Here is a 27,612-nt window from a genome sequence, read left to right as displayed (position 1 = left end):
CCATTCTCTCTTGTTACAAACAGCAGGATTGCCTGCCCTCCCCGTCTGGACTCCCGGGCTGGGGACCCATGTACTCCAGGTAGACTGTTCTAAGAGATGGGGAGGGGTGGAGAGAAGCCCCAACAAAGCCCAGGTGTCTGCGGCATTCCCCAAATTGTCTATACTTCTCCAGCGGGTGCTGGGGGAAGAAGGCAGTGGGCATCATCTGCCCCAACTTACTTTCCCAGTGGCCTGGCGTTCTGTGGACTTACCTGGTGACGGCACCCAGGACACCCAGCCCTGCCCCCTCACTTCCGCCCTGCTCAGAGACCCGAATAGGCCCTGAGACTCAAGAGCCTGCCACCCACACAGCACCCACACCAGATAAGGCAGGCAGGAGGCAGCTCAGGAAGCTTTTTCTGCTTGTTTTATTTGAAAACCCCAGGGTGTGTCCCCTCCCTCACCACACCCATTCCCTACCCCAACCCCAGGACATGACGATGCCACACGCACACACGAGGCTGTGAGCTGCACACAGAACACAGGGGCTGCGCTCACATGACAACATGAAAAAATATACATTATATATAATACACCCAGGACCCCATTCCCTCTCCCATCCCCTCAACCTAGCCACAACCAGGTCATGTAGGAAGGGGCAGGGGCTGTAGGACCTCAGGCAAAGATAAGAGGGAAAGAGGACAGAAAAGGAAGTGGTCAAGGTGAAGGAGCAGGGATCCCCAGAGTGAAATGGAAAGAGAGGTGCGGGGATCACAAGAGAGGCAGGGAAGGCCCAGTCCGGGAAGCCGGGGAGAGAAAGGCCTCCGCAGACAGGAGAGTAGGGAAGGGCAGAGCACAGGGTTTCCTTCAATCCGCCCCTGGCCCGGCCATTGCTACTGACACCCCCCAACACAGCGCATGGCTAGTGGGGGGAGAGACGGAGACACGGGTGAGCTAAAGGGGGGCTGCTGTTGGGGGCAGAAAAGGGAGGCACAGTCTCCCACACCACAGGAAGAAGAGTCAGAGGCCAGGGAGGGAGGTGGGATCGGGGGGAGGACGAGGGGTGGGGAGACTCCAGTGGGCCCCACAGGGATTTCAAGATTAAAGGGTGACTCATTCTGAAGAGCTCTCTCTCTCTTGGTCTCTCTGCTTCAGAATGTCCTTCCCTCTCGTCGGGGGGTGTCTCTGTCTCATCAGGGCAGAATTCTCTCTCTGTTTGAGGAGGGATGTAGGCCTTAGTAGCGGTGTGGAGGGGTCTCGATGATGCGTCTCTCATCACTGCTGGGAGAGTCGGCTGCCTCTGAGTCACTGCTGTCCTCGTCCTCCTGCTGGCCACCGGCAGCCCCTGCCACATGGGCCTGCCGATTCTGGTAGGACTGGAGAAGGGGGAGCAGAAAGGGGAAGGGCTCAGAGGCCTGCACACACCCTGGAGCCTCTCCTTGGGGGGCCACACCTCCCTCAGTCCCCTTATTCTTCTCCCCACCTCCCGCCCACAAACCTTCCTCCCTCCTGCTCCCGGGAGCTCTGCCTAGGGCTTTGTGCCCAGGGCCTGGCGCTCATTAGGAATCTGCTGTGTTTGCTCCAGTGGAATCTTGACTCTGTAGACCCCCCCACTCCCCAGGGCCACTCACCTCCATGGGGTTCACAATAATGGTGAGAGCTGAGTCATCCCAGAAGAGGTCAGGGTCCTTGGGGTCACTGGAGGCCCCTGGGGGCCCTCCAGCCCCCGAGACGTGGCGGTGAAGGGAATGGATGCGCACGAGGCCCAGGATGACCATGAGCACCAGGAAGCCCACACACACCACAATGATGAGAGTCGCTGCACTCGGGACCACTGTGGGGAGAGCATGCGGTGGGGAGACATCCACCAAGCACACCTGAGGGGACTCACACAGGGACGAGCAGGGGAGGGGAGCCTGGGCAAAGGGAGTCCCCAAGTAGGAGAAGATAGGATCCAGGTTGGCCCAGAAGTGGGGACTACCCTGTAGAAGCTGGAAGAGAAACAGAGCCCCACAGGGAAAGGAAGGAGACCAGGAGGGAAGGGGACGGGAAAAGGGTTGCTGCTAGGGCCAAAGGGACAGAGTGACAGAGGGAGGGAGGTAGGCAAAGGGAGATGGGCAGTGGGAGGAGAAGGGCTCCCAGCACAACGCTGCTGTGAGCAGCCGTGTTCTCAGGGGACAGAGGGCAAGGGTCAGAACCTGCCCATGTCATTCTGCCTGTGCCTTCCCCAGGGACCACTCAGCCTAGGAAGGAGAGCCCCGTGCCCAGTGAGGAAAGGAGAGAGGCAGCCACACGGGCTTGATGGTGCAGGAGGACATTCCTTCCTCCTGCATCCTAAGAGGAGAAGCGGCCGGGCCTGGCTTCCAGGAGAAGGTGCTGGCACGCAAGGCTGGGGGACAGGTCCAAGGGGCAAGGAGGAGCGCCTTCATTTACCCACCTCGACTGAGCTCTTTCCTGCTCAGTGACACCTCTCTTCTCCTTGGGGGCTTGGGGCTCCTGGACGTCTGGGGCATCTGCTCCTCCCAAATCTCCCCCCGACGTATACCCACCTCCTCCATGGCCCTGTCATGCCTCCGGCCCTGCAGCCTCACTCTGGTGCCCAGGTTCAGGGGGACACAGACCCTGAAGGGCAGTGAGACCCAGGAGGGCATGTGCACTCTCACTCGGACCTTAGAGCTGAGGGTGGCAAAGCAGGTGTGCATGCACAGGAACATGGCCAGGAAAAACATATGGGCACACAGCTGGAAAACGGTTGCCATAACCTGCACCCGTGCCAGGCCTCTGCCAGCCTGCACACCTGCCTGCATCAGCCACCTAGCAGCCCGCTCACAGAACAGGATCAAAGGGATGCGTCTGAGGGTCTCCAGCAAGGCACAGCAGAGCCATATGTGCAGCGTCACCCAGCTCCCTGCCAGCTGGGCAGACCAGGCAATCCCCTGAAGGAAGACGTACATACCACAGATGTGGGCTGCGAGGGCCACAGAGCAAGCAGCCATGAGCACAGCCCTGCCCACCTTCTGCACACACACATATAGCACTCGGAGAAGCAGGACGAGAGCCCAGAGCCCCAGGGACAGCAGGTGGAGGTAGAGACCCCACACAGGCACCCCCAGGCCCAGGGCCCTCACAGGCAGCTGGGTCACTACACCCCACATGGGTGCACAGCCCTCACCACTGTTGGCACACACAGCAATGCACCCACCCACTGTGAGGCCCAGACCCTGGGCCGCCTCGTTGCTGAGAGACTATTACAACTACACATGTCCCACACGCATACACATCATGTTCCAGCCCACATATATCTCCCAATCCCGAATTTATCCACAGCCTCTAAGACTCACACTTCAAGAGACAGAGCAGAATGTAGAGAAGAACATAGCATGGGAGCCTCCACACCTTGCTGCATACCCCTCCTCTCCAGCAGCCAGCACACACACCTGCCATACACTCCGGGGCCAACCAGGTATGTGGAGAATGCCCTGCCTGAGCAAGTACACTAGCCCCACACCTCCCTGAGACTGCCTGAGGGCTCTCTGCCAAGTTGGTCTCCAACCTGATCTGACTTATAGCCCACTTGGAGCCACTTGCCAATGATTGCCAACTCTGCTGAACAGGGCAGGCAGGCTCCCTGGGCACCGGCTCCAGGGAAGAGATGGGCCTGCTGGATCAGCATTTCTCAACTGCCTTGGCATGCGGGGAGGAGGGAAGAGGGCAAGAGAGTTGCCCTTTCTGCCCATCTACAGGAAATAGTCCCTCCCAAGTCTCCAAGTCAATGGGCAAGATCCAGGGGCAGTGACCCCACCAGCAGATGGCCCCTGCAGCTAAGCCCGGGGCCCAGAAGGAGTGGAGAGCCCCCTCAGAGTGGAGGCCACAGCAGGGGAACCTACTCTAGAGGTACAATGATGACAAGCCAATGGTTCTGGTTTGTGCCTTAATCAAATGCACGTGTCCCTCTGAGCCCCTGGCCCGGGGAGGAAATGACAAGTTGATTGCCAGGAATAAGAAATGACCACAGGAAAAACAAAATGCAGATGTTCCCTCTGTAGGCAAACAAGTATGGTTAATCAGTTTAAAATGAGCCAGGAGGCCAGGGAGATGGCAGGATTTTTAAATTAGCTACAGACAAAAATCAAGAGTTTAAGTACAATCAACCTTTCTTGCTGCATTAGAGCCGAGCAGCTAATTCTGGCCTTGAATGACCTCCGGAGCCACCATGACTGGGGTTTAGCAAATGGCCCACGGGATCTCCTGATTCATGTGATTGTGAAGACACTGTGGAAAGCCCTGCCCACAGCCCTGCATGGCACCTCTCTGTGAAGAGCCTCAGGGGGAACTTCCTGCTGTTCTCAGGCCCAGGGCTTCTCTTGAAATACTGGTTGGCCCCTATCATATGCCTTTCATAACGCCTTAGCTCAGAGTCAAAGGTTGGGTCCACTCTAGCAACTGCACAGCATCTCCTGGGATGTATTTTGTGAACTGACTTTGTTCCCTGGCTTCCTCTTATTCTTCTTTCATCATTGTCCCTTCCTCCTCACTTCCTAACTCATTGTCTATTTTCATCCTACTTCGTTGTAGGTCTTTCTGCAAAGCCTCGGATACTTGTAGGAGACAAAGTAGGGAAATGGTTCCCAAACTTTGCTGCACACTGGAATCACCTGAGGATCCTTAGAAACCACTTAGGCCTGGCTCCCACCCCCAGACAGCCTGATTTAACTGGTATGGGGTGAAACCTAGGCACCAAGTGTCTTTACAGCTGCCCCAGTGATTTTGATGTGCGTCAAAGTTTGGGATGACTGGATAAATATTGTCTTCATCATCTCAGCTCACCCTTCTCAGATAACTTCATTCTCCCTAACCGTAAACACCCCAAACCAACCACCCACCCCCAATTTTCAAATTCTCATTCTCTCTCATGCTCATCCAAAATCCCTTCTACCCTCCAAGATCCAAGCTCAAACTCTACATGAGCCCCAAAACCTTCCCTGGCTGCCCCAATTCACACTGCTCTCTGTCTGGTGTGCTTAGGAGCTTCAGAGAAATGAACCTCCTATCTCATTGGAGGGCATTAAATCTCTTACTGCTACTGCATGGTTAGAGTAATTTGAAATTGCAAAGCCATAATCCTGTAACACCACTCTTAGGGTTGGGAGGAGAAGGGGAAGGAACACCTTGAGAGTCAGAAAAGGCATATGGAACAGTTTTTATCAAGTGGATCTCCTGGTAAGCTTAAGAGATGTCAATCACCAATGCCCTTAGGTGAACTATCAACTCCACACCCTACTCAGGCCAAAATGAGGGCAAAAGCAAAGGCAGGCTGCCGCTCTCAATTGGAATCTCAGAGCAAGCTTGGTTGGCTTGGACATCAGCTCAGAACAGCGGCTGGGGAGGTGGGGTTCACTCTGGGGACGTGAGACAAGGGCAGCACTCACAAACCCCAGGGCACCCCCAGGCAACTGCAAGGGACAAGGGGTGTGAAATGCCAGGCCAGTGAGTGCAGGGCAGCTGGGTGCTCAAGGGAGGAAGCTCTGGACTAGTTAGAACAGGGATTCTCCCATGGGGCCTCATACCAAAAAAAAAGCAAGGACTGAGAATCTCACCAGGTCCAGCAGCAATGCCAACCCATGTCTACCTCGAGCCTAACCTGAGTAGCAGGACCCAGTGTCCAGCCAGACAAGGCTGAGCGGGTTGATTCCCAGGGAAAGAACTGGAGAAAGAGCTAGGGAATCATGAGGAAAAAAAGAGCTGACCCCAAAGGTCTATCTAACAAAAACAAAAACTATTAGTTTGCTCAGCCGTCTCTAAAGACGGTATGCAACTTGGTTATGCCTTAGACTCCCTCCTCACTACTGCCAAGTGAATCACAGTGAAACACTCAAAAAGGCCTCTCTAGTTGTTTTCAAAGAGAGTAAGGAAGAAGGGAGCCATCCCGGAGAAAAGGAAACACAAGCTGGCAGCCAATGCCAAGGAGAGGACACCAGACTAAATCAGGGGCACCAGGGAGCTAGCCCGAGTCAAAGAAGCCCTGGGAAGCCCTCGGGAGCTCCCCCAAATTAGGTTCAACTATAAAGTAATCAGACTGAAAAAAAAAGCATCAAACATAAACAGAGAGGGCACGGAGGGCAATGTTAGTACACAGGGTCTGGAATGCTGGCTCCACCACTTTCTAGCTGTGTGATCCTGGATAAAGTACATAACCTTTCTGGGCGTCTACTTCCTTGCCTTCGCAGGGGATAATTCTAGTACCTATTTCATTTCTTGTTTGTCATGACTAAATGAGTTAATATGTGTAAAGGCCAATGAGCGTGGTGCCCAGCACACACTGATGTGTCCGCTCTTCTTATTATTACATGTGTTGAGTGAGGGCTGTGCTTTCAGGGGAGCGTTTGCTGACCATGAACTTCTTCCAAGAATTGGAACTCCTTAGGGAATTGCCTTCGGAGCCTGTGAAATACCTTTTGACTTTTTTCCAAAAGTGACAAACCTGCGCCCTTTGAGAGTGGGTTTTACGTGTAAAAACTTAAAATGCTATCCAGAGCCAACTCGGACAAAAGTGGATGACAAAGTTGGGTAACACGGAACTGGGCCAAAGGCAAAGTGTATCTAAAAAGCGACAAAAATACATGTCTCTCATAAATTGGCTTTGAAAGCAATTCTAAAAAGGGATTCCAAAAATCATCTTCAGCAACATCAGAATCATTCTGCAGTTTTTAACAAGGTGGAAGAAGACTCGTTTTGTAATATTAGGTATAAATATGAGGTTACAAAACAATTTGATCCCGACTTTGTAAAAAGAAAAAAACTGGAACATAATCTATCATCTTAACAATGGTTTCCTCTCTGTGATGGAATCATGGCTGACTTTCCTTCCTCATACTTGTAGTTTGTAGTTTTTCTACAACTTAGCAACTCTTACATCGGGGATTAAAACACTTCATCTCTGGTGCAGGAGCACGGCCAGGGAAGGAGGCCTTTGGAGGGCAGCTCTCCCTCGGGATGTAATACTTTGCATATTTGCATATTCTGTTGTAGAAAGTCTTAAGACTTTATAGATAGCACATAATTATACACATAATAGCACCAACATTCTCCTTGAGGACACAGACTGTATGTATCCTACAATTCTCTCATATTCCTAATAGCACTTTAGGACAGTGCTAGTACACAGTAGGTGTTCAATAAATAAATACTTGATAGCTTCACTACAGAGGATCCCTAGATTGAGGGCTAATTTGATATTGTTAGGGGAGGGCAGCAGGAAAAAAAGGTTCTTAAACCCCACACTGACTTTAGGATTCCAGGCACAAGTGCTCCTGCGACGACACAGGCTCACCTTCTTCACGGGAGAAAGTTAACGCTCCAGGGGGACCAAGGGACCGGAACACAGTCGCCAGTTAAGTCAGGGACACAGGGAACAGACCGCACTGCTCCATGCCTGTCCTCCCCTCCCCGTGGTGGAGAGGGAGGATGGCAGCACTCAGCCCACTCCCTGCCACCAGCCCCTCCCTGCCTGGCCCCGCGCAGCCTTACGTACTGGAGTTTCGGTGGGAGCTGGCCAGGCTGTGTCCAGCCATCTCAGGCGGTGGCTGGTGACCACGGTGCAGGAACTGCTGGGAGCTGAGCACATGGCTTGGGTGGGCAACTCGGTTCATGCTGTGCAGCACACTGACCTGGGGAAACGGAGGGCTCACTGGGCACACACATCTCCCAGGTTCGACCCCACCTCTCTAGAGCCCACCTTTTAACCACTGCCCCACAGCTTCTCCTCCTTCTCCACCCACCGCCAGGCCCAGGAGTCCTCCAGGCTGTAATTTCCATTCCCACCAACTCTCAGTTTGAGTCCACTCCACCCTGGCTTCTCGTCAGTGGGGGATAGCTGTGGAAGGAAGGAACCTCTCTAGGTACCTCCACAATGAATTCATTGCTAGAGTAACGACCATTCATTTCCGAGCAGGAAAGCCGAAATTTCCTGGCATAAAGAGCAGCTCCATGTCGCAGCCGATAACGGGCCTGCCTCAGGATCTCTTCATACACAGTGATGCTCTCCACCCCTAGGGGAGGAGGACGCAGCTCAGTGCAAGAGCCAACAAAGAGGCTGGGACAGGACCCTCTCTCCCAGACTCCCACCAGTGCAGAATCGGTTAGTCCCACCCCTCAACAGGGGGTGACCTGAGTTCTCAGAAGAGATGCTCCCCTCCACCCCACTGCCGGCTCCCTGACTGGAGTCTCCATTTCCTGCTCTGCCCTTCTCTAACAGCTCTGTGGCTTCTGGGTAGGGATGGAGAGAAGGAAAGAAGGACACCCTGCAAGATAGAAGGGAGGCACAAGCAGGAGGGAAACAGAGAGGGGGAAATACGGAAGTCCTCAGTGAGGCTCTGGAAGGGAATGGAAACAGGAGGGAACTGGTTAGGCCCATCTTCTCTCACCCTCCCTAAGGAGGGTCCTTTGGAGAAGAGTAGGCTTCCTTTGGAAGCTACCAGATCATTACTGCTATTCATTATGAGATGAGCACTTGACTTAAAGCTATGGTGTGTACATAAGATGAGTGAGACGGGAGATAGAGAAGATGGCTACTACCAAACAGCTAGATGATAAGAAAGCTGGTCAGAGAAGACTGAGCGAAAGGAGGAGAGGAACCAGGAGTGGTGATGAGCCTGGCTGTAGAGAGAAGCAGGAAGGAAGAATCATTTGGAGCCTAAACCCCGGCACACCTCCTCCAGGGACAATCTGGAAGCCAGAAGATCTTCCAGGCTTGGAAGGTGAAGATGGCACTTGGCCACATCCCTGGGCCTGGAAGGAGGACCCTCTGGATTTCCCAGATAGTTGATCATGGGGGAAGGCAGAAGAGGTGAGTTCTCAGGCCCCACTGACCAGCAATGGTGAGGTAGGCAGACGTGTTGGTGAGCTCCAGCCCTCGCTGCTGCAAGGATGCCATGTCCAAGAGCAGGCTTTCCCGTTCAGGGTCTAGGTCATCCCCCACCAGAGAAATTTCACAGCCGTCCAGGTTGTGCACGATCTCATCCGACATGCGTGTGTCTGTCACTGGATGGAAGAGAGTCAGGATCTTGGTCAGAGCTGAAGGGCTCACCTCATGGCCATTCTTCTTCCCCTTCCAGGGTCATTCTCTGAGAGCAGTCAGCATCATTTTCAAGAACATCATTACTCAACAATTTCCTTCTTGAGTAATGGGCCTCCTACTGGGTCTACGTCCTAATGGTAAATGGCCCTAATCAAGCAAATGCAGTACGAAGTCTGTCTCATATCCTGCCCCAGATTTTCTCCCTCACACTGGTTCAGACATGGGCCCCTTCTCTGGATGATATCCTGGGGTTATCCTTACCTGTGCCCTGCCAACTCTCATCCTTTTTGGCCTCTACTTGGTGAGAAATGGAGCAAGTGATTTGAAGATCAGGGAACAAAGGGACCCCCTCGGGTCCCTCAAAGTCCACAGCTGGGCGGGCAAAATGAGCAGTGCCAGTCAGCAGGATCTGGGGGGCGTCAGGCTGAAGTACCACCACGTAGCCCTCCACTTCGGGGATGGAGACACAGGATTCTTCACTGAAGCACCTGTATGAGAAGGCGGAAGAGAGGCAGCTTGTGACCCCAACACTCTCTCCCTTATAATCCATATTCTGTTTCATCCCTCTGGGCCTTCACCTCTACAACAGAGCACCCATGTCAAGAAAGGTGAGGGAAGGAAAGGGGGATAGTGTCTCTGCACCACCATGACCACCCCCAGCAGCAAAGCTGGAGGGGGGATACCCTTTCCTGGGAGGATGCCACAGCAGGAAAGAGTCAGGGACAGAAGGTCAGACAACCTTGACCTATCATGGTGATCACATCACCATTGCCCTCCCCAAGGTTACGGAACATCTGTCAACCTTTATTTTACAAATTGAACTTACAAAAATCTATATACATATACAGTTCTTTATCCAGGAGATTTAAATTAAAAAGTGTATTCACTACAATATCTGACAGATATGTGCCAAAAAATATTCAACAAGAAAAGTGGGGTGGGATGGGGTGAGGGGGGCATGTCAAAGGATGTCCTCCTCCTTGGTGTGTCTTCCATTCATTCCCTTCAATATGAGAGAAACACACTTTGGTAGGTGAGCTACTCTGACCTTCTCGGACCTGCACTGGCCATCCCACGAGTCCTCACTGATCTCGGGGCCAGGACAAACTCTCCCCAGAGCACTCAGCCAGGCCAGACCAACCAACAGCACAGCCACTCAGGAACATGCCCCCAGGATCACCTCAAGCCCCATCTTTTGCTAATTAATAATGACACCTCTGCTCATAGCACTTGCTGGTTTATGAAGCATTTGCCCTTATTTTTCTCATTTATTTTAATCCTGCAGAATAGGGATTAAAAAAAAACCAAAGCTCTTAGGTCAATCATCCTGGCCACACAAGAAATATGTGTCCCAGTCAAGGCTCAGACTCATTCTTCTCATTCCAAGTCCACAATCTTCCCACTAAACCACAGCCACCATTTGGGGCCTGGGTTTGTGCCAGTCAAATTTATAAAGAAGTGCCCCCTTGAACGAACAGTCTTCACAGGGGAGTTGGTAATTCAGGAGCAAGGACTAAGGTCCATATGGTTGTGCTAACTGAAATGATTGTGCTGAGCCAACTGTTATTAGTGCTCCTGAGCATGCCCAGCTTGACTGCTGGAGCCAAAAATGAGAAGGCACAGCCTCAGCAGATATGATGAGCTCAGAGTCCCTGAAGTTATCAATGCCTATGACTTGCTGCGTTCCTCTGCCACAAGGAGTGGGGCCTAAGACAATCTTCACTGTCATTTAGAGAGGCCCAGATCAAAGCCTCTTGGGAAACAACCCCAGCTGACCCTGGAGCACAGGCTCCCACAGACATTCCCACTGCGATGAGCAATCCAAAGGGAACCCAAAAGGGAAGAGGGGGCTGTCTCTGACTTGAAGGCACTAATGATCTGGAGAGATTAGATATGGCACACAACTCTTAAAACAAGGGCAAACATGGTCACCCTCATATGAACGGAACAAAGAAAACCCATGAGAGTTCAGAGAGGGAGAGGTTATTTCTGGTTAGGATGGGAATGGGAGGTCTGGCAAGGGAGGGTAGGGATAATCAAGAAAAGTAGAAAATGAGCTAGCCTTTGAAGGAGAGTACGACTTTGCTAGGCAGAAGGTGAGGAGCATACTAAGGAGAGTAGAGGAACACAAGGCAGGAAAGGCTGGGGCCAGATGGTTGAGGGCTCTGAGTGCAATTGGTACACAGTGGGCGAGAGGAAGTCATTGACGTCATCTTCATCAGGGGAGTGTGAGAATGAAAATCCTGACTTAAGATCACTAACCTAGCCTCAGTTACTCACTAACTGAGTTAGAATACTAGAGATAGGTCAACTAGTGAGGAGGCTACGGCAATAGGCGAGGTGAGAGGTAATAAGAGCCTGGGCTGGAGTGGTAATAGCAGAAATGGAAAAGAAGGAGACAGACTCCAGACACCTGGCACAGAGGAGGGATCTAGGGGACCTGGCAACTAATGGGGCATGGAGGATGAAGACAGAGAGGAATCCAAGATGACTCAGAGGTTTCAAGCCCGGGTGATTGCAAGGACCAAGACACCACTACAGAAATAGAGAATTCAGGGGGAGGGGCTAGTTTGGGCATTGAAGTTCGTTGCTTCAGCTTCAGCTCATTTGTTTGAGGTGCTGGCAGAACATCTAGATAGAGGTTATAGGAAGCAGCTAGAAATTCAAGAGCTATGGAAAGAGGACAATGCTACAGATAAAGATGTTGTAGCCATCTGTTCAAGGGTTAATGCCACGAGTAGAGGGTCTTTCGAAGAAAGAGATCACAAAAAAACCCTTAGGGAAAACCTGCATTGACTGAATAGTTGCATAAATCTGGCTTTAAACAGGCAGAGGTCTAAGAACTAACTGAACATTGGAAGTTAGGGAAGCCACGCGGACCAGGGCAAGGCTAGGCATCAGAGAAGGGAGGTGCTACTAAGTATCTGTTTCTCTCTGTCTTACACACACACACACATCTATATTTTCTCCCACCACCTTGAGGAAGTTTTAGGGTAGCACTAACCACCTGGAAGCCCTAAAAGTGGAGAAATGAGAGCTCTCTCTTCCTTAACCTCATAAAGAAAACAACAAGGCCCCTTCTCTCTACTAAAGAACCAAAGTCAGGCTCCCAGTCCTTGGATAAGCTCTTCCCTGGGCCTGAAAGAGGCAGGAGGAATTCAAATGAGCCAGTTAACAGAGAGGATGTCAACTCCTCCCACTGCGGGCAGCCTCTTGCAGAGCTCCACCCTAAACGAAAAGACAGGGCCAACCCTTCTGAGTGGTCCTGAGCAGACCAAAGGGGATGAGGCAACCACTTGGTCTCTGAGAGATTAAGCTCTTCATAGCTGGATGGCAGCCCTTTAACAAATAGAGTCCTGACTAGACCATGGTGGGGTGCACACTCAGCTCTGACCCACACCCACGGGACCTCATCTACCTGTGGCCTTCAGGTCCACGCCATGACCACACCATTCCCAAAAGCCCTGTCGCTGCCTTCCAGGGCTCTGATTGTGAGGGCTGATGGCCATGCCCAGGCACTGGCTAGGGCTGAGAGCCCTCACCTCTCTAAACCCACCCTTCCTAGGATAGGGACAAGTCAGAGATGTTCATTTTCATATAGCTTACGGAGAAACCGAGGCAGAGTAGGGGAGAAGAGAATGTTTACTCAGGAATCCTGACTGCTATACTGTGTAATTCACCCAATAGATGGCAGTGTCTCCTAAAAACTGCCCTGTAAACCATGACAAGGGGTGAAAATGCCTTCATATAACAATAGCCAACATCCGCAGAATAGGCACGCCGCTGGGCACTGGATCTGGATTATATCACGTAGTCTTCATAACAGTTCCGTGAATTAGACTTTATTGTTATTCCTGCTTTATAGCCTTTGCTCAATGCTAAAAAGCTAGTAAGTAATAGACCCTGTGTTCTTAACTATCAGCTTTCATTACCTCTCAATTAATCCATATTTTTAAACACCTAGTAGACTCAAACCTTGAAGTAATCTACAAGTTTTCTTTTAAAGAATTCAGAATCATTCACTTAGAATCCAGAGGTCAGCAAACTTTTTCCAGGAAGGGCCAGACAGTAAGTATCTTCAGCTTTTGGGGCCGTACTGTCTCTGTCCCAGCTACTCAGCCCTGCCATCATCACGGGAAAGAAGCCATAAACAATATGCAAATGATGGGCATGGCTGTGTCCTAATAAAACTTTATTTACAAAAACAGGCAGCAGACCAGATTCAGCCCTGGGGCCACAGGGTGCCAACCCCCAGGCTCAGATCATCCTATGTGACCTTGCAAGAGTTTGATGAACCAAAGTTAAAAGAGGTGAAACAGCTAGATCTATTCGCCCAAGGTCATCCAGGCAATTAGTACTGAGTCAGAAGTAATATCAGATCTCTCGGCTCCCAATCCAGTACCCTCTCTGTCCCACTTTACACATCAGCATAGAGGCACAGAGATTAAAACCCCAAATCCTGGAAACGTGGCTTAGTGGAAAGAGTAATGAATCGGTTGTGGGGAAATCTGAGTCTAGTCCAGGCTCTTCTACCAACATTGCTATGTCAATTGAGCAGGTCAGTTGTCCTTCTGAGGGCCCCGTCTCCCCAGCCACAAAATGAGGGTGGTGTGCCTAGCCCTGGGTGACATCCAAGGCCAAGGAGTTCTGACACCATCTGGCTCTGCTCTGTGATTTGCCCGCCCCACCCAACACTCACTTGACGGCAGTGGTGAGGCGCAGGGGCCTGACGCCAGGCGTGGCAAAGCGCAGAGTGTTCATGTAAGCCACATGCTGCAGGGCATGGTTGAAGGTCTCCACATCATCCCCCTCCAGGGTGAGCAGGGACTGCGAGGGGTTCACGTGGACCTGGGCCCCAGACATAGACATGGCTGAGAGCAGGATCAGAGGCGGGAGAGCAAGGGAGCAGAGGTAGAGAGGTGGGGCAGGGGTGGGGGCCAGGGGATGTGCTGGGAAGGAGAGGGCTAGAGGAAGGGACGATACCTTCATGCCTTTGCCCAGGCTCTCGAAATCCCTATAGTCCAGCCCCTCCCGACATGCATAGAGGCACTCGATGACCTCACGGCTCTCCAGGCGGCCTGAGCGCACGCTGAAACCAGCCAGGTAGCCATGGAAGTAGTGATGGATCGGCAAGGGGTCTCCTAGGGGAGGAACACAGGGGTGGACGGGAGGTGAGAAGAGAGGAGGAAAAGAAGGAGCAAAGGGGGCTGAGAGAAAGGGAAAAGACAGAAAAAGCAGAAGGCTTGAGAAAGAAAATGAAAAGGAGAAAGGTAGAAACTGAAAGAAGGAAAGAAGAGAGATGAAGGCAGGAGGGAAGTGAGGCTAAGGCGGAGACTGGAGAAGGCAGAGAGAGAAGACAGAATAAAACCAGGAGGAGAAGAGCGAAAAATAGAAGCAACAGAGATGAGAAAAGCTTCCAGGAGAGGAGGAAAGGGAAGAAGGAAAGCAAAACCAAAGAGAGGAAAGAGGAGACATAACGAAGGAAAGGAGGAGCCTGCAAGAGAGGCACCTTCACAGTGACATGCAAGGAGACCAGGATGAATGTGTGCGAGCTTCATAGATGCCCAGATCTTCCCTGACGGGTGACTGACTCCTGCCTCCTGCGTTCTGCTACATGGAAAGCCAGCAAGAGAACTCCTTTACTTTCCTCTGTAGGCAGGAAGGGACACCCAGGCTCCAGCCAAGCTCCGTCTGGCCTTACGTCTCCAAAGAAACCCTGCCTTGCTGTAGTTCTCAGAGGCTCTGCCCCTTGGCGGCATGTGAGGCAGTAAATAGTGAGGCTGGATAGGACTGGCGATGGAAAAGGGAGCACAGAACAGAAAGTTAAGATGAGAACCCTCTGGTCTCCAGGTTTTATACACAGAGTACCTTGTGTGGTGTCTGTACTGTTGTCTCCTCCCTTTTCCTTCTCTTTGTTCTTTTCCTCTGGAGGGAAAAAAAAAGTGGCAGTGAGCTCAGGGTTGTGGGGCCAGATTGACAGAAAGAAGAGGTCTTGCCTGCTCTGACCCTGCCCACAGAGGACTTGCATCTCTCAGCTGAGTCCCAACCCTTCTTTTGTCATGTCTCAATCTCTCTGTTATAGACAAACCCCCAAATATGTTGCTGAGGAAGGACAAGGGCTCTGGTAAGACACACACACACAAAGGCTCCCAGAAGGAAAGAAAAAAAAAAGGAAATAGTTTAAAAGTTGAAAGATTGATGACTCTCTGAAGGGTTACTGGCCTCCTGCAGGGGACCCAGCTGTGGAAATCACCATCGTGATGGAACAAAGTAGGAATGAACTGGCTGACCAGAAAGAGAAATTCTGGTGAAATCTGAGAAGGAAATTCCTCCAAGTCAGAGGTGATGATTAGTTGAATGGGTGGGAGTTATGGGGGCTGTGGTCTCCTCCACCAGAGCTCTTTCTTCAGGGGGATTATGAAGGTCAGGCTGCCCTTGCTCCTTTACCAATCCTCAGCCACTGGAGGCTCTAACCTTTAGTGGTTTCATTAAGAAGTTCAGGAGGACTTACCAGCCCAGCAGGCCCCAATCATGAGTGCAGGTTCCCTTCGGGGCGGGTGGATGAGACCATTGTCATGGATGAGGGCAGGGTCAAACGAGATGCCATCAGCATAGAGTGTGACTGTGGGGAATTCGAGGTTCAAAGCATAGTGGTGCCACTCATCGTCACAGACCTGGGGGAGGAGGATGGGGCAAGAATCCCTCGGTTACTTCATCTTGAGGGAACTAACGCAAGGCACTGCCCCATCTCCTGCAAGACAGGGGCCAGTCGCTCATATTCCCAGTTCTAGCAATAGGGTTTACTAGTGAATTGCTGCCTACCCGGTTCAAGGAGTAACATCCTTGCCCAAAATCTATCAAGCACCAACTTAGTATCTAAAATTCCACTCTTCAGGTAAACCTTTAAAACTGTAAACTTTTCTAAGAGGAGTAACACTATTTTGTGAATGCATTTTTCCCCAAAAATGTATGTATGTATGTATGTCACTGGAACCTCTAAGTCTGTAACCCAACAGGAACCACTAAAACAAACACGCTTCTCTTTGCAGTTTCTCCAGGATCAGACAAGCCGGGGTGGCGGATGGTCAGAAGAATGAGAGGCAGAGAGTTCTCTGCCTTACCAACTTCCAAACACTGGAATTCCTCAAGGTTCAACCTCGACCCTCTTCCCTTTCCTCTGTACACTCTTTTCCTAGGGGTTACCTCCTCTGTGCCTGTGGGTTCTGATGCCATATCTATGCTGACAACTCTAAAATTTGATCCCAGCCCAGAACTCTCCTGTGAATGCTCTGGCTCACCACTTGGTTGTCTTACAGGTATCTCACATTTCACACGTGTGAGATGGAAGTCCACACCCCTTCCCCATCGTCTCAGTTTTCCCTGGGCAGAATAAATGTTCTGCCGTCCGTCCAGTTGCTCAAATGGATGACCTAGGAGACATCTTTGATCCTTCTCTCTCCCTCATCCTCCATGTCCACTCCATCAGTGGGTACTGTCGATCCTAAGGCCAAACAGAACTAAAAGCTGTGGGTTTCTGTTCAGTTCTCTCCATCTCCATTGACACACATCACCCAAATCCTCAATCTTCTCCTATGTACTGTTGCAACAGACTTATCTCTATACTTACACTCATGTCTCTCTTACATTCATGTCTCTCTCCAATACATTCCTCCCATAGTCACCAAAGTCATCTTCTTAAAATGTAAAGTTGATCAGGCCACATCCCTGCTTTGAACCCTTCATAAGGCTTCCCATCTCTCATTGGACAAAATCCAAATGAACCCCACCTGACAGAGTCCATTGTACAACCTGATCACTACCCACCTTTCCAATCTCAAACCCAGTCTTTCCCCCTTGTTCACTGCACTCTAATCTCATTGGCCCTCTTTCCATGCTTGGAACATGCTGAGCTCTTTCCTCCCTCAGGGCCTTTGCATCTGCTCTTCCTACTGCCTGGAACACTCTCTTCTCACAGCTATTTCTCATCCTTTAGGACAAGCTTACATTTCACGTCCGTCAGGCCTTCACTGAACATGGGACCAAAGTTGAGTTCCCCCCACCTTGCCTCCCTCTATTCTCTACCTCGGTCCCTTACTTTTCTTTCAGAGAATTTATCACAATTTTTCATTCTTATATTTCTACTTACTTTTTAAAAATCTAGATCCCCAACTAAAACGTATGCTCAATGAAGGCAAAGATTTTGTTCCATCTTATACTCCACTGTATCTCCAGAACCTAGCAGAATGACAGGGTATTGATATTTAATAAATATTTGCTGAATAAATAAGAGCAAATAAAAGAAAAATAGAAAGAGCAATGTTACCAATATTAGCAATGTAGGGGAAAGATCAAGAAGCGGCAAAAGGCAGAATATCTCTTTGAAAGAATGCCACAAAAAGCAAAAGCTTTTGTAGACAGCCCTCAATTCTCCAGTTTGTGGATTTTCTGGGCCCTTCATTTCCCCTTCTCTCTCTTCCACTTCCTGCCTTTTTTCAGCCATTTGCTTACTCAGCCACTCCACCAAGGCTTGCAAGAAAAATAGAAGGAGATGGAACCTCAAATTAGTCCCCGCTGGTCCTTGTGGTCAGCTTGGAGAATGAATAAAGAAGAGGCTAGAATTGTTGGCTCATGAGAGGATTTTTTCTTTTTCTTTTTTTTTGCCCATTTTTATTTGTCCCTCATAATCATGGATAATAATACTAAGAATTAAAATGTATAGACTGCTTTTCAGTCTATAAAGGACTATTACATCATTTTATCCTACAACAACCCTGGGATACAGAATCCCTATTATCCCCATTTAATAGTCAAAGAAACTTAAGTTTAAACATATTGACCAAGATTTTGTGACTAGTAAGGTCCCCTGGCAGGACTTAAACCCAATCTGTGTCCCTCAGAATTACTTATATCCTTGATTACAACATGCTAACTGCTTGGAAGTCAGGGACAAATACTGTTAAAGTTCTAGATAAGAAGGAAATGAAATAAAACCAGGGGGAAAGAGCTAGCTGATTAGGTTTGACGTTAGTAGTAATTTGTTTTCCTTTTAGTCCAGGAGTGCTTTCTGCAGGAGACAAGACTTGGAAAAAGAGAACAAGAGAACCTGGGGGTACAACGATCAGGAACTGAAAGTGGAGAATGAAAGAGGGGGCATAGGGCGACCTCAAAAATGCCATGCCCTGCCTAGGACCCTCCTTCCCTGAAAGTAAGTTACATCACCCAGCTTTCCCTGGAGCCTCGCACCAGCTCACCTGCTCCAGCTTCCAGAGGAACTTGACTGGGCGGGTACTCTCAAGCAGAGGCCAGTAAAGGAAGGCAATTCTGCAGCCATGGACGGTCAGTGAGTAGTGAGAGAAGCCATCCTCTGAGGAGAGAGGGTGGAGATGGGGGTCAAACACAGGGCCTGAGGCAAGTACATGTTCAAAGCACCAGGAGGGAGAGGAACTGGATTCTTTTTCCTTCCAGGTGCGCTCTTACTCCTGCATTCTCTAGCGTCTTCTCTCTCTCTCTCTCTCTCTCTCTCACACACACACACACACACACACACACAGAGTCCAGCCCAGGTGACAACTAGGGCTTCTCAGACATCTGAGAAAGGGGCTGAAGGGGGACACTGGCCAGCCTGCTTCCACCCAGATCTTTATTGGTCCTTTGGTTAATACAAACATCATGGGTGACAGTCCTTTTCAGGTCAAAAGAAATGAGCTCAGAAAAGTGGCAGAAATGGAAGAGCAGGTCAAGGCTGAGCCCTCCCTGGAAAGATGTGCCACTGCAGTGGAGGGAGGAGGGGTACTTAGAGATGAGCCAATGAGCCCTTATAGCAGGAGGATGGGATGGTGATGGAAGAGAAAGAATGGGGCACACCATTATCCAGGCCTTTCCATCGCAATGGAGGGGCTTTAATGGGAGTAGATTTGGGGGCACTCTACTCCATGTGGGATGCAGGGGGATTGAGCAACTGCAAATGAGAACAGCAATGAGCAGTCCCACTGCACTCTGAGGGCAGTAGGCTCTCACCTTGTCATGTTGGGAGTCGATCACAGAATTTGAGGGAGCATCAAACCTAACATTGCCATCTTACAAATGAGGGAGAGCAAGTGACCCATTCACAGTAAAAGACTGCCCAGTGATAGAGGCAGGACACAAAGCCAGTGTCCCCACTCTCAGACCAGCACCCTGAGGAAGGCTCACCATTTTGCACAGTGTTACACACGATGGTTTCCTCTTCCTTCTTGCCCTTGTTGGGAGTTACACCATGTTTCATCCAGAAAGACAGGGTAAAATGGTCACTGAGGCTGTCCTGGGGCCCAGAGCCCAGCCCAGCTGTGCCACCCAAGGGCACCTGCACAGCTTGGGTGCCATTGAACCAGTATATAAGGCTGCTGTCCTGGCTGTAATGCACTGAGAGTCCCGCCGTCCAGTTGGCATTGGGGCCAGGCATGGGCAACAGATCCACCTCCCCAGTGGCAGCACCTGCAGGAGCCCCAGAGGGCACGAGAGTCAGAGTGGGGAAACGAGAAGCAGGCGGGGCAAGAGCGACTGATGGGAAGACTGATGGAGACTACAGCTAGTCTCACTGACTCTTCTGGCCTTTCAAAGACAAGAGAGGGATAAACTTCTGTTCTAGGAATAGCTTTCCAACTAACTCAACCCCTTTTCCAACTCTTCATCTCTCCCTACCATTGTTCCACAAAGTACCTGGTAACTGTCTTGTGCTACAATTATGCATCTTTGCCAATGACATATTTATTTGCTTTTTGGGCCACGAGAGCTAACTACCTGCCACAACCACTGTGGATGTATGCACTCTGGATGGACAAAGGAAGATGTAAGAAGGCAGATTCTTAGGAAACAGGCAGAGGAGGATCAGGCAGAGGCTGGGTGGGAAGGGGCAGGCCTGGGGTGGGGAGGTGGGCGAGGCGGCAGGGGAGCAGGCACACCCACCACAGAGTTTCCGCAGTGCCCGCTCTGAGTAGTTGTCTCGGTCACAGCCCTTGGCCACATGGCTGGTCTGCAGCTCTATGGTGGCCTGAATGTTCCAGAGAGGTTCATCACATGTCTCCAAGCGGATACCAGGGAACAAAGCCAAGCTCCCAGCACCTGGTGCATATTCAATCCTTTTGTTCCAGCCTGCATGGGTGAGAGGGAGAGGGCGGTGGACAGAGAGAGAAGGGTAAGTCAGCCCCTCCTATCCATTCCTCTCTTGCCACTCCACTGGCAGTCTCAGGCTCCTAGGAAAATGGCCGGCCAGGGTGGAGAGCTATAAGCCTGACTCCAAATATCCCTCCCCTGCCTCCTAGCCTAGCCCCTATGATTGTCAAAGGGACAAAAAAGGAGACCAAGGTAAAAGATGCTTCACAAGATGGGTCACTGAGCTGAGCTCCTCACCTTGCCAGCTGGGTTTACAGGTGGGCTTCACCTGGATCTCAACCTCGGCATCATCTGCCGCCCGCTTCTTCCCGCAGTCGTAAGCCATCACCGTAAACTTGTAGAGCCTCTCACCACTGTACTGCAGCTTCTCCGTGTTCTCAATGTTCCCTGAGGTGGGGGTGTGGGTGGAGGCGGATAGAGCAGGTCAAGAGCACTAGAGAAATCCCGGGGAGGCAAGGGGAGGGCTCATGAGCTAATTGGGCACAGGTGAACTATGCAGCAGGAAGCGGGGAACAAAGCGTCTGGGACAAAAGCTCCACATCTGAGAAGGAGGGTGTGCAATGAGGATCTGACAGGCAGGAGAAGTGGAGAGCACAGCCCTGGAGTGTCCTAAGGGATGTGGGATGCAGGGGCTGCACTCACCGTCATTGTCGATGAGGAAGGGGGTGTTGGGAGTGAGGATCTCGTAATAGCAGATCTGGCTGTACTGGGGGGAGCAGTCACCATCGATGGCTTCAACCCGCAGGATGCGGTCATACAGCTTCCCCTCGGTCACCGCAGCGCGGTATAGCCGCTCCACAAACACTGGGGCAAATTCATTCACATCATTGACCCGCACATGCACAGTCGCCCTGCAAGTGCCAGAGCAGAGGAGGAACAAGGAAGAGTCAGCCAGCCTCAATATTCCATACCAGACACTCGCCGAGAGGCACCCGTAGGGATCCAGACAGGGAATCAGAGCAGAAGGGAGCCAGTGTGTCCCTGAGCTTGGGGCAGTCAGCACGCTCAGCCCCGCCGCCTGGGGCACCAGGCACCCCAAGAGGGAGGGCCGAGGGAAAGAGCAACTGATGTAGGGGTAAGGAGCAACCCCAGCGGGGGCCAGCAGCTGATGACTTCTGTACAGAACGCTATAGGTTGTGGTGCCAAGACCAGCGGTAAGGCAGAGGATTTTGTGCCCAGCAGGTCTTTCCTTCACAAGTCAGATCTGCAGAGTTAGAGCCAAATTAAAACCAACCATGGGAGGGGAAGTGGCATTTGTTCAAAAGCCATAAGTCATCTGCCATGAGTCGTACGTGTGAGATGAGTGCAGCCTTCTGCATACGCATGTGCGATGTGCATGTCGGCTGTGGGCCCTCCCTACTCGGGCACCTGCGGGCCAAGCAGAGCACAGCTAAGCCTTTTGTGCTGAGCCCTGCCCTTAGCCAAGATCCAGGTGCCGGAGGTCCAGAGGCAGGGGTCCTATCTCCAAATGGGAAAATGAGTCACAAGGATGGTTTATCGCTAGTGCCTCTTAGTGGCCCAGGAATCCTGACTGCCAATCTTTCTCCCATTCTCAAATGAGAAGTTAGCTGGAACAGACGTAGGAGTCCTGGGCCCCAGTCTCTTTCATGCTTAGCCATCTCCTGCCTACCCTAACCTAGAGCTGTGCATGTGTATGTTATGTGTGTGAGCGTGGTGCACAACACAAGTAGAGCTGTGCATGTGTATGTTATGTGTGTGAGCGTGGTGCACAATACAAGTAGACTGATGGGGCAATTGGAAGGGATCCAGATGTGTGCTCAATGCACTCATCTTCCTCTTCCTCATTGTAACCCCCATGTACTGAGCCCTTTCCTATGCTTCAGGCACTGTGGTGCATGCTTTGTACACAAACCACCTCCTTTCGTCTTCACAGTAACCTAAAGAGGTAGGTATCTCGGCCAGGCCCAATGGTTAAGTTTGCATGCTCTCCTTCGGCAGCCTGGGGTTTATGGGTTTGGATCCCAGGCATGGACCTACACACCACTCATCAAACCATGATGCAGCAGTGACCCACATGCAAAATGGAGGAAAATTGGCACCGACAGTAGCTCAGCAACAATCTTTCCTAAGCAAAAAAAAAAAGAAGATTCGCAACAAATGTTAGCTCAGGGTCAATCTTCCTCACCAAAAAAAAAAAAGTATGTATCATCATTATCCCAATTTGACAGATAAGGAAAAGCAGATCCAGATGGGCTAAGTTGCCCAAGGTCATAAGAGGCAAAACCAAGATTAGATCTCACTGAGTTCTACTGCATGTTTCTGTCACCTTGACTGAAGGCTCCTGGAGGACAAAGACTCTGTCTCTAAACCCTACAAACAGAGAGGGGAGCCGGTAGCTCATCAATGACAGCATGGACAGAGGATGGTGAGCAGCTTGGGAGGAGGGAGAAGAGCCCTGCAGCAGGGGACCGGGACAAGGGCTTCCTCACTTGTGGGACTTCTTGGTGTTGGCCCCGTCAGGGCCCTCGCCACAGTCGTAGGCCTGGATGGTGAAAGTGTGCTCCTTCTGGGCCTCACAGTCCACTGGCTCCTTGGCCCGGATCAGCCCTTCTCCCGTCGCCTTGTCCAGGATCACAGCCTCAAAGGGCACCCCAGACCCATGGAGCCGGAAGCCACAGATCTCACCTGGCAGAGGGGGAGGGAGGGATGAGGCTCCTGCAACCACCTCCAGCGTCTCCTTCCCAGCCTCAGCCTCCCCACCTCGGGTTCCCGCTTCACCTCTTCTCCCAAACCCCATCAGTTCTCCTGTACATGTGACAGCAATAAGTATCAAACATAGAGCTCCAATCCCAGCTTCCCTGAGCAGCAACCTCTCAGAGCCACCAGGTCTGAGATCTGGCAAAATCTTGATGTGTTTAACCCCTGCCTGGCCACGTCCCTCCCTCCCGCTCCCTTTACTCAACCACCATTCTTCAATGGAGCCCATTCGCCTCCTTGAGCCTACTTCTTCCATTTTCCCAAGGTCTCTTCCCCATTTCCTCATTGCTCTCCCTCCCAGGACCTCCCCTCTCCTCCCTTGCCCTCTGTCCTACCCACCTTGCCATGTCCCGACCCCAATTACCTGCATAGCGCAGGGGGGCGTCCTTGTCCAAGGCAAAGAGTGGCGGGTTCAGCAGGACTGTGTTGTCATTCTCCATGACGATGCCCTGGTATTCTGCTTCGATCCATGGCTTGTGCTTGTTGGCTGATGCCCCAGGGAGAGGAAAGGAAGCACTTGTGAGCTGGTACTCTACTCCCACACAACCCTTGTTGACCCAAACCGCCACCAGCATCACCCCCCTTTCCACCCCTGATGAAGCACCTGCAGGAGGAAGGGCTGAGGACAAGAAATCAGTTATTAAAGGAGTCAGAGGGTCTGTGGGAGGTCACAGCCTTCTCCTATGGCAGGATAGACAGCTTCCATGGCAACAGCCTGCCCTGGGGGGAGGGGGACCACTATCTCCCCTGGGAAACATGGTCAAAGGGTGGAGAATTTTCTTTAGGGATTTCAGGTGGTGGAGAGTGGGGATGCAGGGAGCAGGAGTGGGCCATCAGAAGGCCCTGGGAAAGGGAAGGGATAGATTAAGGGCAGAGTTGAGATTAGGAAAAGAGGAAATCTAGAAGATTCCTGAGATCCTGATTGTTTATCCTCTGTACCACCACCACCACACCATTTCAGTCCTGATACCTTCATTCTGCACTCCCAGCCAAACCCCAACCTAAGGCCATTCTTCCAGAGGTGAGAGGAGAGAAGAGAAAATATATAGGACAGAGGGAGGAGGACAGAGAGAGGCAGGGATGGAGCCGAGGAATCAATGCCAAATGACTGGATCCAGCAGAGCCGACATCCTAAGGGATTATCGAACTGGCCTAGAAACAAATCCCCTCCCTGCTTCTCACCCCCACACCCAAGAGAACACACTCATAACTCATGACATTTCTATGTCCCCCACAAGGCCACCAATCCCCACACTCCCTGAATCCCACATTTTATACAGACTTATGCCTTAGTCCTAATTCTTGCCTACCCCACCACTCTTCCCTTCAACAACCAGCCAATCCAGGATGGATGTGGGACTCATTCAGCCTCCAGATCTCCCCATCTCCTACCAGACTCGGCTCAAATGTGTCTCCTCCCCAGGACCAATCTCCCACTAGTCTGGTGAGGGGCTACGAGGAAGGCGAAGAATGTTCCCTTCCCTTTCCACATCACCTCTCAGCCCCAATCTCCACTGCTTGCTCTATCTAATCCCATTATGCCAACCCCCAGGCTCTCAGAGCACATTCACGATGGCCCACCAGAAGGACATCAGCAGAGAAAGACGGATCATCAGAGGGAAACTGAGTTATCAAAAGGAAATTCATCCCAGTATCTCATACTGAGCAAGAAATCCTGATTTCCATTCTTTCCTCCAACACCCTCCAAAAAGCTTTTGGTACCTGAACACCTGCCCCTGTCTTGCAGATGACCAGCATGACCACCTCTCTAATGGCAGAGGAGAGAGCCACAAGATGGTGCTCAGCAGGCAGCACAGGAAGTGGCAGGAGGCTGAGAAACCGGGCTGAGGTCGGAGATTGAGGTGAGGAGCCACAGCCCAAGGATGGAGGGGCTGCGCACAGCAAGGCTGGCACTGGGCACCCTCTGCACAGCTCACCTCTCCAACCCTGCCCCTCTCCCTGGTCTCCTCGCTCCTCTCCTCTTGGCCACCCACTCAACTCTCTCCTTGTGTCCATCTCCTTTCACTCACTCCTGTCTCTTCCTTCCTCGACTCTCCCCCTCCCCCTCTCCTCACCTGTTCTTCCTGATTTCCCTTTCACTCCTCTCTCTTTTTTTGCCTCCACCTTTACCCTCTTCCATCCCCTTCTTATCCCCCTCCCTTGCCTCATCTCCCTTCTCCTCCTTATCACTCATTAAGCACCCCCACATACCCACTTCTGCCCTTTCCTGCCTTTCTCCACCTACCTGAGCCCTCTTCCCTCACTCCCTCCCTCCCTCTTGGTCCCTCTCATGGCCTCACCCAGCTGAATTTGTCTGCCGTCTGCCAGAGAGGGCAGTTCTGGTAACGCACAGCCGAGCTGGATGCAGGCGTAAGGTTATGGATGCAGAGGAACACGCCAAAACATACGTGCTCCGAATTGCTGAACTGCAAGGAATAGTTTTTCCCCAGGATGGGATGGAGATGAACCAGATGGATCTGCCACACACCCTTAGAGCAGGCACACCCCACTGAAACGGAGAACCACCCAGAGATGTATATTGCCCCTCAGGGGCAAGTCCTTGTGAGACCTGAGACATCTCCAGCAGGGAGAAATTGGGGAAGAAAGAGACAGAGATCCCAGGATGGGAATGGGGACCAAATGGGAGCAAGAGAAGCACATGGGTAGAGATGGACCAGAGAGGAGGATGTGGCAAAGGGGATGTGAGGGAGAGGAGAGGGGGCAGGTCTGAAAAAACGATGGGAAGGGGGATGGGCAGAAGAACCGACACCTGTCATGTACTAGAGAGCCTCCACGGCTCCTGCCCACCATACCCCTCCTCGATCTGCCTGATACCCCTCTTTCAGTGCCCCCACCCCCCCCCCCCCCCCGCCTCACTCACCTTTGTTACAGGAACTGGAGGGGAGCAGGGAGGCCAGCAAGAGGGGCAACAGCAGGAGGGTCATGATGTGGTGTGGGGCAGGGCAGGGCCAGGCGATCGGTCTCCCCTGGGAACCTCAAGCCCGCTTATTCCACCTTGGGGGAGGGATTCAGAGGCTCTCCAAGGAGGGGAGGGAGGACAGCGGGCAGCAGAGCAGGGACAGAAAGGGGCCTGCCGCCCACACTAGTCCATAGAGCAGACCTGGGAAGGCCCCAAACTGGGTGGCCGAGGTGGGGGACTTGCAGTGGTGTTTCTTCTCGTTGGCTCTCGAGCCCCGCGTCCTCACTCTCTCTCTCTCATTCCCACCCCATCCCCGCTACTGCAGGATGACGTCAGCACAGCCAGGCGAGGATTGATGGGGCCATTGGCCAATCGAATGACGGTGGGGGCCAGGTGCTGCAGGGGGGGAGGGAACCAATGGGACTGGGGAGCAGGGGCGGGAGAATGTGTTAGGGCTTCTTCCCCTCACTGCAATTTGGGGAAGCAAGGGGACTGCGGGGGCTGAGGAGGAAGCTGGAAAGCCATAGAGGGAGTAGGAAATAAGAGGGACATTGGGAGAATCGAGAAGCCAGAAGCCCGGGGGTGGGGCAGGGAGACGTCAGCGGAGACCTGAGGGAGGCGAGGAGCGGCAGTATCCGCGTCCCCCCCCCACGACACCTCCAACTCTGCATTAACCTCTTTTCACAGCCCAGTCCATCAGCACGTCCCTGCTGCGTGCCTCCCGGGAACCTGAAGTACACCGCTCAGCCTGCACCTGAGAGATCCTAGCTTTTCAGTTCCCAGCCCCAGGTCTCGGAGGAAACCATAGGATTGGTCAGCAGAGGATGGAAAGGGTTCTGGGGCTGGAGGAAGAGTGAGGTGTTTGTGCCCTCACTCCCCTCACACACACACCTCTAGGGACAGTTCACCACCGGGCAGAATTTTTCCCACTGCCTAACCTCCCTGCCTACCCCTCCCCAAATCTCCCACCTTAAACCATGAGGAACCAACCCAGTGGTTCTGAAGCCAGGGAAGTTGGTAGGTCTCAGAGGGAGAGGGGAGGGTAGTTAGAGGTGGGCTACACAATAATTCAGGCAGACTCCCCCATGGGAATACTTCTGGTAAGCGTGGGCTGTCCAAGCGCTGGGGACTGGGTGCGATGTATCATCAGTGACTCCAGAGAGAGAGGGAAACCCCTGGATCCCAATCCAAAAAGCATAAATTCTCCGGAAGAGCCAACCAAACTCCTCCCTCACCTGCTCTGGACTTTGAACTCAACACCTCATCAGGCTGCGGACGGCCCCCTCTGTGCATGGGAAGAGCAGTTTCTCTGCTCCCTCCTAATGGCCTTATAGGCCAGAGTCTGGAACGCCAGAATTGGGGCTCCAGCTCATGAAGCTGTCTGAGGGAGCTGTGGAGCCCTCGCTATAGGATTTCCTCCACTGTGGCTCCCCAGCCAGCTGGCTGTCCCTTTTCCGTCACCACCTCCTCCCCCCTCATACCTTTCAGGATCACTGACTCAGTCTCAGGATCCCAGGCTATAGCTAGCACTCACCTCTGGGTGAGCCTAGAAGAGCCTCCACTGCACACAACAAGACTAGCTCCCTCCCAGGGGAGACTGCTGCCCCTCAGGGCTCTGGGATGATTCCCAAGCCTGCCAGAAACGTGTGGGAAGCCAAAACTGACCTTCAGAAAAGCTCATCTTGGATAACTGACAGCCCCCAGATCCTGCTCCAGGTTCCTTCCTCAGGAAAAGCCAAGGTCAGGCAAAACCTTGCCAAGTCTCTGC

At 52.0% G+C, this 27,612-nt stretch overlaps 1 protein-coding gene across 2 annotated transcripts; it reads right to left on the bottom strand.

Moving 5' to 3' along the window:
- Positions 1-389: 389 nt before the first annotated feature.
- On the bottom strand, positions 390-27,582 carry CLSTN3 (calsyntenin 3). 2 transcript variants are annotated; one of them, XM_070494150.1, is made up of 18 exons: positions 27,510-27,582; positions 23,289-23,411; positions 22,657-22,852; positions 20,849-21,057; positions 20,444-20,593; positions 20,000-20,185; positions 19,247-19,528; positions 18,307-18,419; positions 15,567-15,729; positions 14,924-14,980; positions 14,039-14,196; positions 13,755-13,903; positions 9,317-9,543; positions 8,848-9,018; positions 7,882-8,027; positions 7,511-7,646; positions 1,611-1,813; positions 390-1,355 (listed from the first exon to the last, which is right to left on the bottom strand). In XM_070494150.1, exons 1-18 carry the CDS (start codon positions 27,523-27,525, stop codon positions 1,215-1,217), a joined length of 2,826 nt encoding a protein of 941 aa, XP_070350251.1. In that variant the 5' UTR covers positions 27,526-27,582; the 3' UTR covers positions 390-1,214. The 2 variants fall into 2 exon arrangements, with proteins under 2 accessions (XP_070350251.1, XP_044611965.2); XM_044756030.2 differs by lacking the exon at positions 27,510-27,582 and adding an exon at positions 25,806-26,183.
- Positions 27,583-27,612: the final 30 nt, after the last annotated feature.

This window comes from Equus asinus, chromosome 22 (assembly GCF_041296235.1).
Source record: "Equus asinus isolate D_3611 breed Donkey chromosome 22, EquAss-T2T_v2, whole genome shotgun sequence".
In the NCBI taxonomy this organism is placed as follows: Eukaryota; Metazoa; Chordata; class Mammalia; order Perissodactyla; family Equidae; genus Equus; species Equus asinus.
This window is presented reverse-complemented; position numbering and strand designations above follow the sequence as displayed.